General features: G+C 41.9%; 1 protein-coding gene across 2 annotated transcripts in view; it reads right to left on the reverse strand.

Moving 5' to 3' along the window:
- Window positions 1–14331, reverse strand: part of PANK1 (pantothenate kinase 1) — an 80294-nt gene that overhangs the window by 27668 nt on the left and 38295 nt on the right. For both annotated transcript variants that reach the window (XM_077454197.1, XM_077454198.1), the window contains exon 3: window positions 3969–4222. In XM_077454197.1, coding sequence (XP_077310323.1) covers window positions 3969–4222 — 254 coding nt within the window. The remainder of the gene's footprint in view (window positions 1–3968; window positions 4223–14331) is intronic.

Raw genomic sequence — 14331 nt, forward strand, 5'->3', positions numbered from 1 at the left:
AAAACCTCGGTGCGTCTTATGGAGCAAAAAATAAGGTAGCTATATCTGACCATGTACAGCAAGTCTACCCACAATAATGAATAGAAGTGGGAGCATGTCATGATTGTTTCTATTAGCTTGCATTTTTTCAGTATTTATTCAGGGTGTTACTAACAGCCACGAAAACGGTTTAAAAAAATAAAAAAATATGAGGCACAAGATACAGGTTTTCAATGGGTCAATCAAAATATCACTGGGAATACTAGCTCTGGTTCAGCGCCACTTCACAAAATGGGGACATTCCTTGAAAAACTCAGAGCGGAGAATTTTATATTATATACACAAACACATAAATATTTATATTAGATAGATACACAGTGGGTATAGAAAAGAATCCCCCCCCCCCCCTTTAAAAACTGCCCAAACGGAGGATAGGCAGTTTTTGTTTTATTCAGCTGTATTTACTCAGTGCAACTTATAACATCCAATTGAAAGATATAACACAATGTAAAAAATAAAATTTAATAACAGAATCACTGAGTTGGAAAAAGGATCACACCCCTTGTTTCAGTATTTTGTTTAACCACCTTTTGCTTTAATTACAGCCTTTACATCTGTTTGTTGGGATATGTCTCTACTGACTAAAGGCTGTAATTAAAGCAAAAGGTGATTAACCACTTTCAGACCGGACCATTTTGCTGGTCAAAGACCAGACCACTTTTTGCGATTCGGCACTGCGTTGCTTTAACTGACAATTGCTCAGTCGTGCGACGTGGCTCCCAAACAAAATTGACGTCCTTTTTTTTTCCCCCACAAATAGAGCTTTCTTTTGGTGGTATATGATCACCCCTGTGGTTTTTATTTTTTGCGCTATAAACAAAAAGAGCGTCAATTTTGAAAAAAACGCATTATTTTTTACTTTTTGTTATAATAAATATCCCCCAAAAATATATAAAAAAACATTTTCCCCTCAGTTTAGGCCAATACGTATTCTACATATTTTTGGTAAAAAAAAAAAAAAAAAAAAATCGCAATAAGCGATTATTGATTGGTTTGCGCAAAAGTTATAGCGTTTACAAAATAGGGATAGTTTTATAGCATTTTTATTAATAATTTTTTATTATTTTTTTTACTAGTAATGGCGGCGATCAGCGATTTTTATTGTGACTGCGACATTGTGGGGGACCCATCGGACATTTTTGACACATTTTTGGGACCATTGTCATTTATACAGTAATCACTGCTATATAAATGCAGTGATTCCTGTGTAAATGACACTGGCAGTGAAAGGGTTAACCAGTGGGTGGCAGTGTAGGGGTTAAGTGTCCCTAGGGGTGTGTTACTAACTGTGGGGGGGTTGGGCTTTCATTTAGTGAACACTGATCTCTGCTCCAATCACATGGAGCAGAGATCAGCGTCACTAGTTGCTAGGCAGAATGAAGAAATGCTGTTTACACGGCATTTCCTCCATTCAGCCGTCCCGTGAGACGATCGCGGGTATGCCCGCAGTGATCGAGTCCGCGGCTCCCGCGAGCGAACTCACGGGGGTCCCGACCAGCGCAGGAGTGCGCCGCCGGCGGCGCGCTCCCGATGGCAGGGCGGCATTGAAGATTGGACGTACATGTATGCCAATATGCCTGCCCGTGCCATTCTGTCGACGTACATCGTCGTGCGCTGGTCGGGAAGTGGTTAAGCAAAATACTGAAACAAGGGGGGGGGTGATCCTTTTTCCAACTCAGTGATTGTTTTTTAATTAAAGCAGAAGTAAACCCTGATGGATTTTACTCTCTTTTTTCTCCAGCAAAGTAAAAGCATAATGGGCTAGTATGCATTGCATACTAGCCTATTATGTTGCACTTACCTGCAAACAAAGCCCGCAATGTCCCCACAGGTGGCCGCATCCATCTGCACCCCTCTTCCTTCCGGGGCCATGGACTCTGGCTCTGTTTCTGGCTGGAGGCACAGGTCACGGCGCGGGCCCTTTAGAAATGGTACGATCGTGCCCTTTCTTCAGGGCACATGTGTATATGGTAAATATTTCCTAAACCGGTTTAGGATATGATATTTCCACTACCTACAGGTAAGCCTTATGTAGGTAAAAGTGGTGTAACTAGGTGTACAAGCACTTTAAGAAAAAAATTTTGGCAAGTTGGCGTTATATCTTTCACTTGGATGTTATAAGTTGCGCCAAGTAACCACAGCTGGATAGAAAAAAAACAGTGTCAGTCTTCATTTCAGTGCGATTATTTTAATTTCTATTTTATTTTCGATTCATTTCTATGCCCATTGTATGGTCCAATGAGAATGCTAAACAAATGTCTAAGGGTCCAACATTTTTAATAATAAAATGGTAGCAGAACAAAAAAGGACCCTTGCTGCACTTATTAATGCATAAACTTGCCTATTGAAACTGTTCCAAGCAGAAAACCACAGTACAGTCTATTTGGTATCTGCTTATTTGAGTCTATTTATTTAGGCACAGTCAAAATTCCTCAGCCCTGATAAACTGAGGAGTCTGGTTGGCCCCCAAAACCTGTTGGATTTTTTTTCTTCTTTGAAACAACATTATGATTAAAAATTTTGGACTTTAAGGCTCGGTTCACACCAGCTTCGGATCGCACAGGATCGCTGTGCGTCCCTGTTCCCCATTTCAGGGATGAATCCGGGCCAAATCTATGCCCGAATTCATCCCTGAAACTGAGCCAAAAGACGCACAGCGTTTCTTTGCAGTGCGCTCCGCAGCCACAACGGAGATCTGTGAACCGGCTCCATAGCTGAGAGTCGCACCAAAAACCCTATTAAAGTCATTTGACCAGAATCATTAACTGGTTCCCGACCACTCACGTACTTATACTGTGGCACAATGGCTTTGCTGGGCGAAACCCCGTATGGGTATGTCCTTCCCTTTAAGAGCCGCTAGCGGTGGACCTCATGCACGTGGCCAACGGCCATGAGAGCCAGCACAGGGATTTGGGTGTGTAAACACCCAAATCCCTGTTCTGTCAGGGGAGAGGAGACATATTGTTTGTTCCTACAAAGTAGGAACAACAATATGTCTCCTCCCCCAGTCAGTCCCATCCCCATACAGTTAGAAAACATCTAGGAAATACACATTTAACCACTTGATCGCCCCCTATGGTTAACCCCTTTCCCTACCAGTGACATTTACACAGTAATCAGTGCATATTTATAGCACTGATTGTTGTATAAATGTCAATGGTCTCAAAAATGTGTCAAAGGTGTCCGATGCAATGTTGCAGTACCACTAAAAATCGCAGATCACCGGCATTACTAGTAAAAAAAAATAAAGAAATAATAAAAATGCCATAAATATATTTCCCATAGTTTGTAGACGCTATATATAACGCTTATTGCAATTTGTTTACCAAAAATATGTAGAAGAATAATATATATATATATATATATATATATATATATATATATATATATATATATATATATATATATATATATATATATATATATATATATATATATATATATACATATACACACACACACACACACACACACACACACACCTAAACTGATGAAGAAATTCGTTTTTTTTTTGTTTTGTTTTTTATTTGGGGGTTATTTATTATAGCAAAAAGTAAAAAATAGTTTTTTTTTTTTTTTTAATTGTCGATCTTTTATTTATAGGGCAAAAAACAAAAAACTACAGAAGTGATGAAATACCACCAAAAGAAAGCTCTATTTGTGGGAAAAAGGGACACAAATTTCATTTGGGTACAGCGTTGCATGACCGTGCAATTCTCAGTTAAAGTGACGCAATGCCAAATTGTAAAATGTGCTCTGCTCAGGAAGGGGGTAAAATCTTCCGGGGCTGAAGTGCTTTAAGTCACAAGGCACAACATTCTCCTTGTGATAAAGTAAGTGTTGTGTGCAATGATGTGTGCGGCATTATTTCTACTAATACTTTGATATATTTCTATAAAGTTATAGCTCGGAAAATATTAGATAGATACCTGGTCCCAGTTACTCTTTTATAGTTGTCTTTAGAATACACTGCAAGGATGCTGACTCCTGACCCTATATTAACCAGCAACATAGGATAAGGATTATCAAGGCAATATGGCTTCTTCAGACACTGCTCTGGATCTGTTGGGTTTTCAAAATAATAACACTCTGGCCGTCCATTAAATCCCACTGAATCCATGTAGAGAAGGCCCTGGATCAGGCAGTCCAGTTCATCCAGTTTATGGAGCTGAAGGTCAGCTATCTAGACAGAGAGAGAAACATAAAGTTAATGAATAAGCAGGTGTAAGTAGAGCACAGGAGACAATTTCTCCAAATACAAGGGCAAAGAGCTATCTGACAGCACTTTGATCTCCTCTACATGTTCCATATTGCATAACACATATAAACAGTACATGCCTGCTCTGCACTTTGGGATTTATCACTTATTGGCAAATCCTTCGATGCTAAATATTGATAAATATAAAAGATTCTGTATCACCAAGCAAAATATTGTGCAAAGACTGACTGTAGTGCCAAATAAAGGGTTAGTAGACCTAATAAACGCTCTGGGTAAGCACTATTGTATCTCTCCTTCCCCCAGTCTTTGGACTTCAGGTGAAAGTTCTCTGCACCTCAATATTGTCTCCCCAGCCACATTCATCCTTAGAGGGCCTCATTCTTCTGTTAAATGACAGACAATGCTATACAGCAGTGGTCTCCAAACTGCGGCCCAGGGGCCAAATGTGGCACTTTCCTTACCTTTATCCGGCCCTTGGACACAAAAAAAATATGGGCACCATTTTCTCCACTGACGCCAATGAAGGGGCAATATTCCTTCCCCTTTTATCAACAATTGGCACTATTCCACCTCCTAATACATGGGACTATTCATCAGACTGACACCAACCATGGAGCACCATTCCTTCCACTGACACCAATGATAGAGCACTATTCCTTCCCTTGATACCAACAATTGGCACTATTCCTCCCACTAATACCAATGATGTGGCACTGTATACTCCCATTGACGCCAAAGCGTTTTCTACTCACATTGGCCACATTCTGGCCCCCAGAGAGTCTGATGGACAGTAAACTTGCCCTTTGTTTAGAAAGTTCGGAGATCCTTGCTACACAGGCTCCTTGTGGGTGGTGCAAGGCTTTGAAATTTGACACATCAAGTGTATTCGAGCTTTTGATGCTTATAAAAGAAAAAAGTAAAAATGGTTGGATTTGGTAATAATTTAGGGAATTTGGGATTGGATTAGGGAAGCTGGAGATGTCTTCCCAATAGGTGCCTTTAGTACATTAAAATACATTCACATCGCACCTGATGGGTACCCCCGTGCTACATTCTTTTGCCAAGTGCAGGAGAAACCATGAGAGCGGGATATGTGCCCACTTTCTACTATATTTGACCAGTCAAGCATGAATGAATACTTTGGGACAAGACCTGTTGGATCCACTGGACCCTGGCAGTGAGTGGGGTTTGCCCTATACTTGTACAGTTGGCAGCAGATACAGTGAGGGGAAAAGTATTTGATCCCCTGCTGATTTTGTACGTTTGCCCACTGACAAAAAAAAAGATCAGTCTATAAATTTTAACAGTGAGAGACAGAACAACAACAAAAAATCCAGAAAAACCCATTTCAAAAAAGTTAGAAATTATTTCGCATTTTAATGAGTAAAAGAAGTATTTGACCCCTTCACAAAACATGACTTAGTACTTGGTGGCAAAACCCTTGTTGGCAATCAGAGATCAGACATTTCTTGTAGTTGGGCACCAGGTTTGCACACATCTCAGGAGGGATTTGGTCTCACTCCTCTTTGCAGATCCTCTCTAAGTCATTAAGGTTTCAAGGCTTACATTTGGTAACTTCCTCCACATGTTTTCTATGGGATTAAGGTCTGAAGACTGGCTAGGCCACTCGAGGACCTTAATGTGCTTCTTCTTGAGCCACTCCTTTGGCTGAGGGAAGGGGGGGGCCTCCCTTTAGTCCACCTGCCCTCCATCTATCCATCAGAATGCCTGTGCTTCCATTGCGGAGTCACTCATAAGCTAGCGATAGGACCACGGATACCAGGGTGCCTTGACGGCACTCGATGGCTTACGCATGTATTTGCAAATGTGTACAGACTAAACCCCTTTAAAATGCACACTGTTGGATAGGTTGTTTTCATTGTCAGCGGGCTGGTCGGTGAGTAAGCTTGGATTTTTCATTGGTCTTGTTTATATCACTGTTAAAATAAACCTACCATTAAAATTATAGACTGATCATTTCTTTGTTAGTGGGCAAACGTACAAAATCAGCAGGGGAGCAAATACTTTTACTGTTGGGCAGTCAGCAAAAGCCAATATACACGTTGGGGTCTTTTTATGTTGTCATACAAGTTTCATAAAATTTTCACACAGAATTCACACATTTATCCAACTGAATCCAATTATAAAAATGTGAGAATCTTAGGTGAAAGCTGTGTGAACCTTGTGAACAAAAAGAGTCCCTTAGTGTGAGAAATATCTTTATTACATTTAGGTCTCTATGCAAAGCAAATTAAATACTTAAAGTGTTACTAAACCCAGGACCCTGCATTCACTATATCTGGTCCCCCCACAGTACACAGAACATGGAAATGCAATTATTTTAGTAAATATAAAGTGCTAAATACCTTTTCTCATCAACAGTATATAGCAGTGTTAGGACTTCTATCAGTGTTTGGTTAAGGTGGTTGTAAAGGCAGAAGTTTTTTTTTTATCTTAAAAAACCTTCTCTGTGCAGCAGCCCCCTACTACTTACCTGAGCCCTATCTCTATCAAACTATGTGCACGAGTGCCTCGGTCGTCCAGGACTCTCCCTCCGGATTGGCTGAGACAGAGCAGCAGTGCCATTGGTGCCTGTTGCTGTCATTCAAAGTCAGTTAGCCAATCAGGAGAGAGACTTTGCGGCTCAGCTTGGGTGCCCCTATAGCAAGCTGCTTGCTCTGGGGGCACCCAGCAGGAGGGAGGGTCCAGGAGCATCCAAGAAGGACTTGAGAAGAGTAGGATCCAGGCTGCTCTGTGCAAAACCACTGCACAGGGCAGGTAAGTATAACACATTTGTTATTTTTAAAGAAAAAAGACTTAAAGACTTTAGTATCAATTTAAAACTTGGAGGAGTTCTCATTTCCCCCTGACTGTCCTATGAGGCTGTAGGACCACGAACCTCTGTCTGGACAGTGCTGATTGTCCCTGTGCCGGTCACATGCACCCTCCCAAGAATATCTAGCAACACACACAGAGCTTGTGCAGGTTCCCCCAAGACTCTGTAATATCAGGAAATGGATTGGGGACAGTGGAAGGGGAGGATCAGAGAAGACAGGATCAAACAGCCTTTTTACACAATGCAGGAGATTAATCCCTTAGGTTCCACAGTGAGTATAACAAGCATGCTTTACTGCATATACAGACTGATTTTATTGTTGTAGGTTTAGCAACACTTGATAGCCGTGGTCTCCAATCTGCGGCCCTTTGTGTGCCTTTACTTGGCCCTTGAGGCACTATCCCTCCCACTGACACAAAACACTATTCTGCCATCTGACACCAACAATGGAGCACCATTTCTCCCACTGACACCACACTTTTTCTCCCTATAATATCAATAAACGGGGTACTATTCTTCCCCCAATACCAGACAATGCCAGGAAAATTTCCACTCCCGCTGGCCAAAGTCAGGCTCTAGGAGGGCCGGAAGGACAATAATCCAGCCCTTTGTTTAGAATGTTTGGAGACCCTTGCTTTAAAGTAATGGACAAGATCAAGTTATATTGGGTTTGTACATTTTTCATGCCTTCCTTGCTTCACACCCATTGTGAGATCAGTGGGTGGAGCAAGCAGGCAACTTGGGCTACCTTGCAGATGTCACAGTAGAAAGTTCATATGCTCTGGTCGTGGCCGCACTTGGCCGATTGGTGCTGTTGTGGTCACAGGTTTTAAAGAGAAAAAATAGGATTTTTAATACAGCTTACCTGTAAAATCCTTTTCTTGGAGTACATCACAGGACACAGAGCAGCCATAGTAATTACTATGTGGGCTATAGGTGAATGGACACTGGCACCGCTAAAGACAGGAAGTCCCCTCTATATAACCCCTCCCATACAGGAAGTACCTCAGTTTTGTAGCAAAGCAGTGTATATCCCAGCAAGAGGGGAGGGAACTTTGTGTCCCGTGATGTACTCCAAGAAAATGGTAAGCTGAATTAAAGTGGTTGTAAAGCCTCCAATACAACTTTATCTCCTTGTAATCTAGATAGCACAGGCAGCTGATCGCTGCCTGTGAAAGTGTACTCACTGTGTTCATTTCCATAGAAATCGCCCTGCAAGTTTGAGTGACGTCATGCGCGATTGCACACTAGGTTAAGGGCACACTATGTGTGCCGTTTCTATCTTCCCTGCATGCAGGGACATTAGTATTGACGAGCTTCCTTTCTGAACGGCGAACGAGGGAAGTCTCACATTGCTGCTGTGATCATCTCCTGCTTCTCTCCCTTGTAACGGCACTACAGCGCATGCACGAGATTTCCAAGGGGTAAGGGCAGAAGTGACACCCGGAATAGATTCACTAAACAGTACAAGTAATGGCGCAGCCGATAACCGGAAATGGAGATATAATAAACGACAATAAATAAGGTATTTCCCCGACCTCATTTTATGCCGATTTAAATGTATTAACATTTGTAATTAGCTATAGTATTTATATGTTGGGGAAAAAAAAAAAAAAAAAATAAAAAAAATCGCCTGGGGTTGACTTCCTCTTTAAAACCCTATTTTCTTTATCGTACATCACAGGACACGGAGCAGCCATAGTAATTACTATGTGGGATGTCCCAAAGCAATGCCCTTGAGGGGAGGGAGACACATATCAAAGCAGGCCGCCATCAGACGCTGCTTGCGGTACACCTTAAAGACACTGGCGAAAAAAAACCGAGGTACTTCCTGTATAGGAGGGGTTATATAGAGGGGGGCTTCCTGTCTTTGGGTGTGCCAGTGTCCATTCACCTATAGGTGGCGTATAACCCACATAGTAATTACTGCTCTGTGTCCTGTGATGTACGATAAAGAAATACATTTTTATTTCAGATATTTTATGTAATATATAGTGATCAGTAACTGCTGCTATGTTCACATAAAAAAAATGGCAGGGCGGCTCATGGAGGAGCTGCAGTCAGTCTCCCTCAAGCTGCTGAAGAAAGTCACAATGGGAAGAATAATAATCTGTGGGCAGGGAGAAAAGACGACATGTAACAGCTTTCTCAATGGGGGTAACCTGAGCATGCACACTGATAGTGGCAATGCAGGAGACAGAAGATCCGATGCATCGAAGGAGGAAGACCAGGGAAATGGCAGATAAACTGGTACTTACTAGCTGCTTAAATAAGGGTGGAATGTTTATGTATACAGACAGACATATGCAATGACAACAGAAACATTTCTGGGCTTCCTGACATTTAACAAATCAGCACAAGGAACACTGACCTACTGACATCCCCACCTAGCAGGGTTCACCTTCTTCGGAGCGGCCCGTCAATGAAAGAGAATTGCTAATGAGCTACATTATTAATGAAGGCGATTGGCGTCACTTTGAAGATCAAGCTTTTTCCACCCAATATAAAAAAGGTGTTAAAGTATTTGGTGGATTCCACGTCTCTTGGTCTAGTAGCCACTGTAGGCAATGTGACTGCGTTTTATTTTAGATTCTGATACTTCGCCGTGCTGCCTGTTAGATCTCTTCCAACCCGTTCCTTTGTCATTCTTGAGAAAAATACAAATCAACCAGCTAGGCCGGTTTCGCTCGCCCTTCATGCTCTTTTTGTTGCTATGCAACAAGCTTCTGTGAGAACTGCTGTTCTGTCTGTCTTCAATAAGAAGCAAAAGGATTATTCTAATGAATGTAGACAACACCCCGACATTGTGAATGCGTCATTCTCAATAGAAACGCACAGCGACAATCAACACTATTCTTTCTCCCCTGGTATGGACAGCCAATCATCAGTCGTTCCATGTTTACTAAATATTAGGGGTTCCCTTGTCTTCGGTGACAATGACAACTGTAAACAAGAACCTTAGGCAAGTTAATGAAGGTGGTGAAGGTGAACTTATCCTTTAAGCCCTTGTACACACGGTCGGAGATTCCGACGGAATGTGTCCTATCGGACCGTTTTGTCAGATATTCCGACTGTGTGTGGTCTGCATCGGACTGTTTCCGTCGGAATATCCGACGGACCAAGTTTTCCAACTTGCCGGTAAAATTTTCAAACAAAATGCTCTTATCGGACATACTCCGATCATGTGTAGCCTACTCCGAGGGACAAAGTGCCACGCATGCTCAGATCAAATTCCTAGGCCAAAGCTATTGGCTACTAGCCTGAACGTAGTCCCGTCGTAACGAAATAACGTCATCACGTTATGTACAATCTGATTTTCCGACAACTTAGTCCGACCGTGTGTATGTAACATCACTTCCGGACCTCTTTCGGAATTAATCCATCGGAATTACTCCGACGGATTTGGTTGTCGGAATCTCCGACCGTGTGTACAAGGGATAAGGATTTCCTTTTACAGAAAAATCTGCAAGTTGAACTTAGGCTTGATTCACACCTATGCATTTTTAGTGCATTTCGCAGATTTGCTCTACAGAACGTGTTCCATAGGAAACCATATCAGGTGGTACCTATAAAAGCATTCTAATTGGTCGGCGCTGTCACATGGGCAGGGCCGACCAATTAGAACCCGCGTAGCCAATCCTGTCACCGCAGGCTAAGACGAGAGAAAGGCATGGCGATTTCAAATCCCCGGACTGGTAAAGCGGCTATAAGATCTGTCAGAACATGTGATCACTGGACTCCAGGTTAGCGGGACCGAATGCGATGGGAAGGGGGTTCAGTGTAAGGTCACCTTACAGATTTTCTGTAGGAGCACTTTAAGGCTGCTTTCACACTGATCTGCACCAAAAACATATATGCACTTTTGCCGCGTTTGCGTTTTTTTAACATGCTCCAAAAATGCAGCAAGCAGGAGTTTTTTTCACTGCAACGGGAGCGCACCACCCCGGTGTGAACACATTCATTGAATTTAAAAAGGGAAAAAATTTTCTTGAGCTTCTCAGGCACTTTTTTAAACGCAAAAGTGCTTGAAAAATTCATAAGTTTTAAAGCAGCCCAAGGCTGCATTCACACCTGGGAGTTTTGACTCGTGTGCAGATTTTCTGCAATTCTGCCTGTGATTTCAAAACGCCCAGGTGTGAATGTCAAATCGCACAATGCACATTTCAGATGCCATTAATTTGAATGGCACCTAAAAATTAGGAGAGGGAGAGAGAGGGAGAGCGAGAGAGACCGCAGCTCCATGTCTGAATGGACAGAGCATTGACTCGGCTTGGGTGCCCCATAGCAAGTTGCTTGCTGTGGGGGCACTCAGCAGGAAAGGGGAGCCAGGAGCACTGAAGAGGAACCCGAGAAGAGGAGGCTCTGGGTTGCTCTGTGCAAAACCATTTCACAGAGCAGGCAAGCATGACATTTTTGTTACTTTTAAAGAAAAAAAAAATGAAACTTTAGTATCACTTTAATGCATTTCCTGCACACCCAACTAACCCCCCAAAAAACTCTTACCTGACTCCTCTATCAATCCAGCACTGTGTCCAGCTGCAAGTCTTCTCTCCCCTCTGCTGGACTCAATGTCAATGGCTCCTGCTGCTGTCAGTCAAATCCTGTGAGGAGGACTGTGGTGAGGCCATGTCACGCTGTGTGTGTCTTTAGATGCACACAGCCTGGCTCGGGGGCGCAACCACATGTGTGCCCCAACAGCAGACATCTTATTATGGGGGCAAACAATGAAACAGTTAAGAAATTGACAGCCCTGGCAGGGGACCCCAGACGAGGTAAGGGATTGCTCTATGCAATATCCCTGCATAGAGCAAGTAAAAATCCTGTTTGATTTGCATTTTTTTTTTTTTTTTACATAGCATTGTAAAAGCGAGTTTTCTTTTAGTAGTGGTTGGCAGTATGGAAGACTAGGATAATTTTGGTGATCGTGTGTGCATGCCATTTTTCAGTTGCCACCTTTAAAATTTGAGTTTTCTGGAAAATGTACCAGTGTGCTGGTCAAATACCAGGGGTGAACGTTTTTAATGGGTCATTTCTTTCATTCTTTATTTGTTACGCAGTAAAGCTTTTGGAATTAGGTTAGTTAGCCATCATGGCACAATAAACGAGTTATATACAATTTATTTTTGCAGGGATTTTAATGGAGTGTTTTTCCATCTATATTAGGTTGTAAATCCCATATGAACACCTGATTATTATATTTCATATTTCTGTACATTCATAGTGTTGGCACCTTCACATACTAGGTTTTATGTAAATAAGGGACAGCAATAAACCAAGAAGGCTCCTACATTATGCCTGTGCTGCTATAAGAGAAAGTCGGATACACTACACAGACATGGCAGCCCATCTATTGACAGGCTTGATGTGAGAGTTCCAGTCAGACCAGCCGACAAAGCAATTTTCTAATTTGAAGCCGATTATCCTAACTTTATGTTTTTGGATTGAGGGCGATATGTAGACTGTATGTAGATAGTGTCCCAGTACATACTGATTATAAACGACTATTTTAATCAGTAATGTCTCATTCACAATGAACTGGAAGCATGGGGAGAAAAAAAAAAAAAAAAGATCTTACACTTAAAGGGGTTGTAAAGGTTCCCGTTTTTTCACCTTAATGCATCCTATACGGCGGCCGAGCGAATCAGTGAGTGGCTATAGCCGCCGGCCATATCACGGAAGCGCGCCCGCAAGAACTAACCACCATGCGAGAGAGCTTGCATGAAGGTGGTTAGTTCTTGCGGGGAGGAGCTGAGACAGCTGCCGAGGGACCCAGAAGACCAGGTTTGGGGCCACTCTGTGCAAAACGAGCTGCACAGTGGAGGCAAGTATAACATGTTTGTTATTAAAAAAAAAAAAAAAAAAAAATTCTTTACAACCCCTTTAACCAGTATTAATGAGCCCTGCTCATACCAGAAGTATTGTGCTTCCAAGTGTTAGAAGCCACAAAGGCCATAAACTTATGAAATTATAAAATTTTCTACTTTTAGAACCAAGTTCTCTCTGTCTAAGGACTTCTCCCTTACAACCACTTAAAGTAGTTGTAAGGCCTAAACTTTAAAGCGGTTTGCTATGAGGGCACTCGGGGAAGAGGAGCCTAGAGTGCTGTTGGGGGACCCTAGAAGAGGATGATTGGGGATGCTCTGTGCAACTCCACAGAGCAGGTAAGTAGAACATGCTTGTTATTTAAAAAACAAAAAAAGCATTTACAATCACTTTAAGCCTACACTGATAAGCCATAACATTATGACCTCCCACCTAATATTCAGTAGGGCCCCTTTTTCTGCAAAAAACCGTCCTGACCCGTTGAGGCATAAACTCCACTGACCTCTGAAAGTGTGCCGTGGTATATGGCAACAAGCTGTCAGTAGCAGATCCTTTAAAACCAGGGCTCTTCAAACTACGGCCCTCCAGCTGTTTCGGAACTACGCATCCCATGGAGGCATTGTAAAACCCTGACATTCACAGACATGACTAGGCATGATGAGAACTGTAGTTCCTGAACAACTGGAGAGCCATAGTTTCAGATACCATTGTAATAGCATAATCAATATTATTCACTATATCGGTCAGGGGTTGTAATGTATATGCTGTACCTGTTATTTCTAAACCTACATAAACATATTTCAATACCCATTAATGTTTAAAAGTATTGAGGTCAAACACCTTTGTAATGCTTATCTGCAAGTGTGATATTTTACATGCACTTGTGATTTATAGCTATGTACTTGATAAACAAACTCATTAGTCGTGTGCTAACCTTTCTGCCGCTCTCTTATGTCACCTAGCCATACCCATTACCTATATATCCATTACAAAACAATAACCTCCTTAATATCACACATATGCTCTGCCAATAGGAGACATACTCAGGTTATGGTCTTGTAAAGGGATTATCACTATTAAAAACGGAAACCTGAGTAGTAGAATTAACCGTGTGAATAAGAAAAAGAACAATGGAAACCTCCACGGTGGTGAGCTTTGTTATCCAATCTAGTAACCGGTTTACACAAAACTAGGAAATACTCAATATTAGGAACATACTAAAGTGAGCATCAACTAAAACCTCAGCTAAAGTTCTACCTTTAAAAAGGTGACAAACCTGCTCTGTGGATCGGATTATTCACATCTTGTTTCAGGCCCCATTAGTAGGGTTGATTTACAGCAGGAGTCTCCAAACAATTCACTATGAGGGCCATATCATTATATTTTAAAAATATTCTTGGGCCAAGAAAATAAA

The sequence above is a fragment of the Lithobates pipiens genome, unplaced genomic scaffold (assembly GCF_037356315.1).
Source record: "Lithobates pipiens isolate NorthernLeopardFrog02 unplaced genomic scaffold, aLitPip1_a1.2 Scaffold_25, whole genome shotgun sequence".
Classification (NCBI taxonomy): domain Eukaryota; kingdom Metazoa; phylum Chordata; class Amphibia; order Anura; family Ranidae; genus Lithobates; species Lithobates pipiens.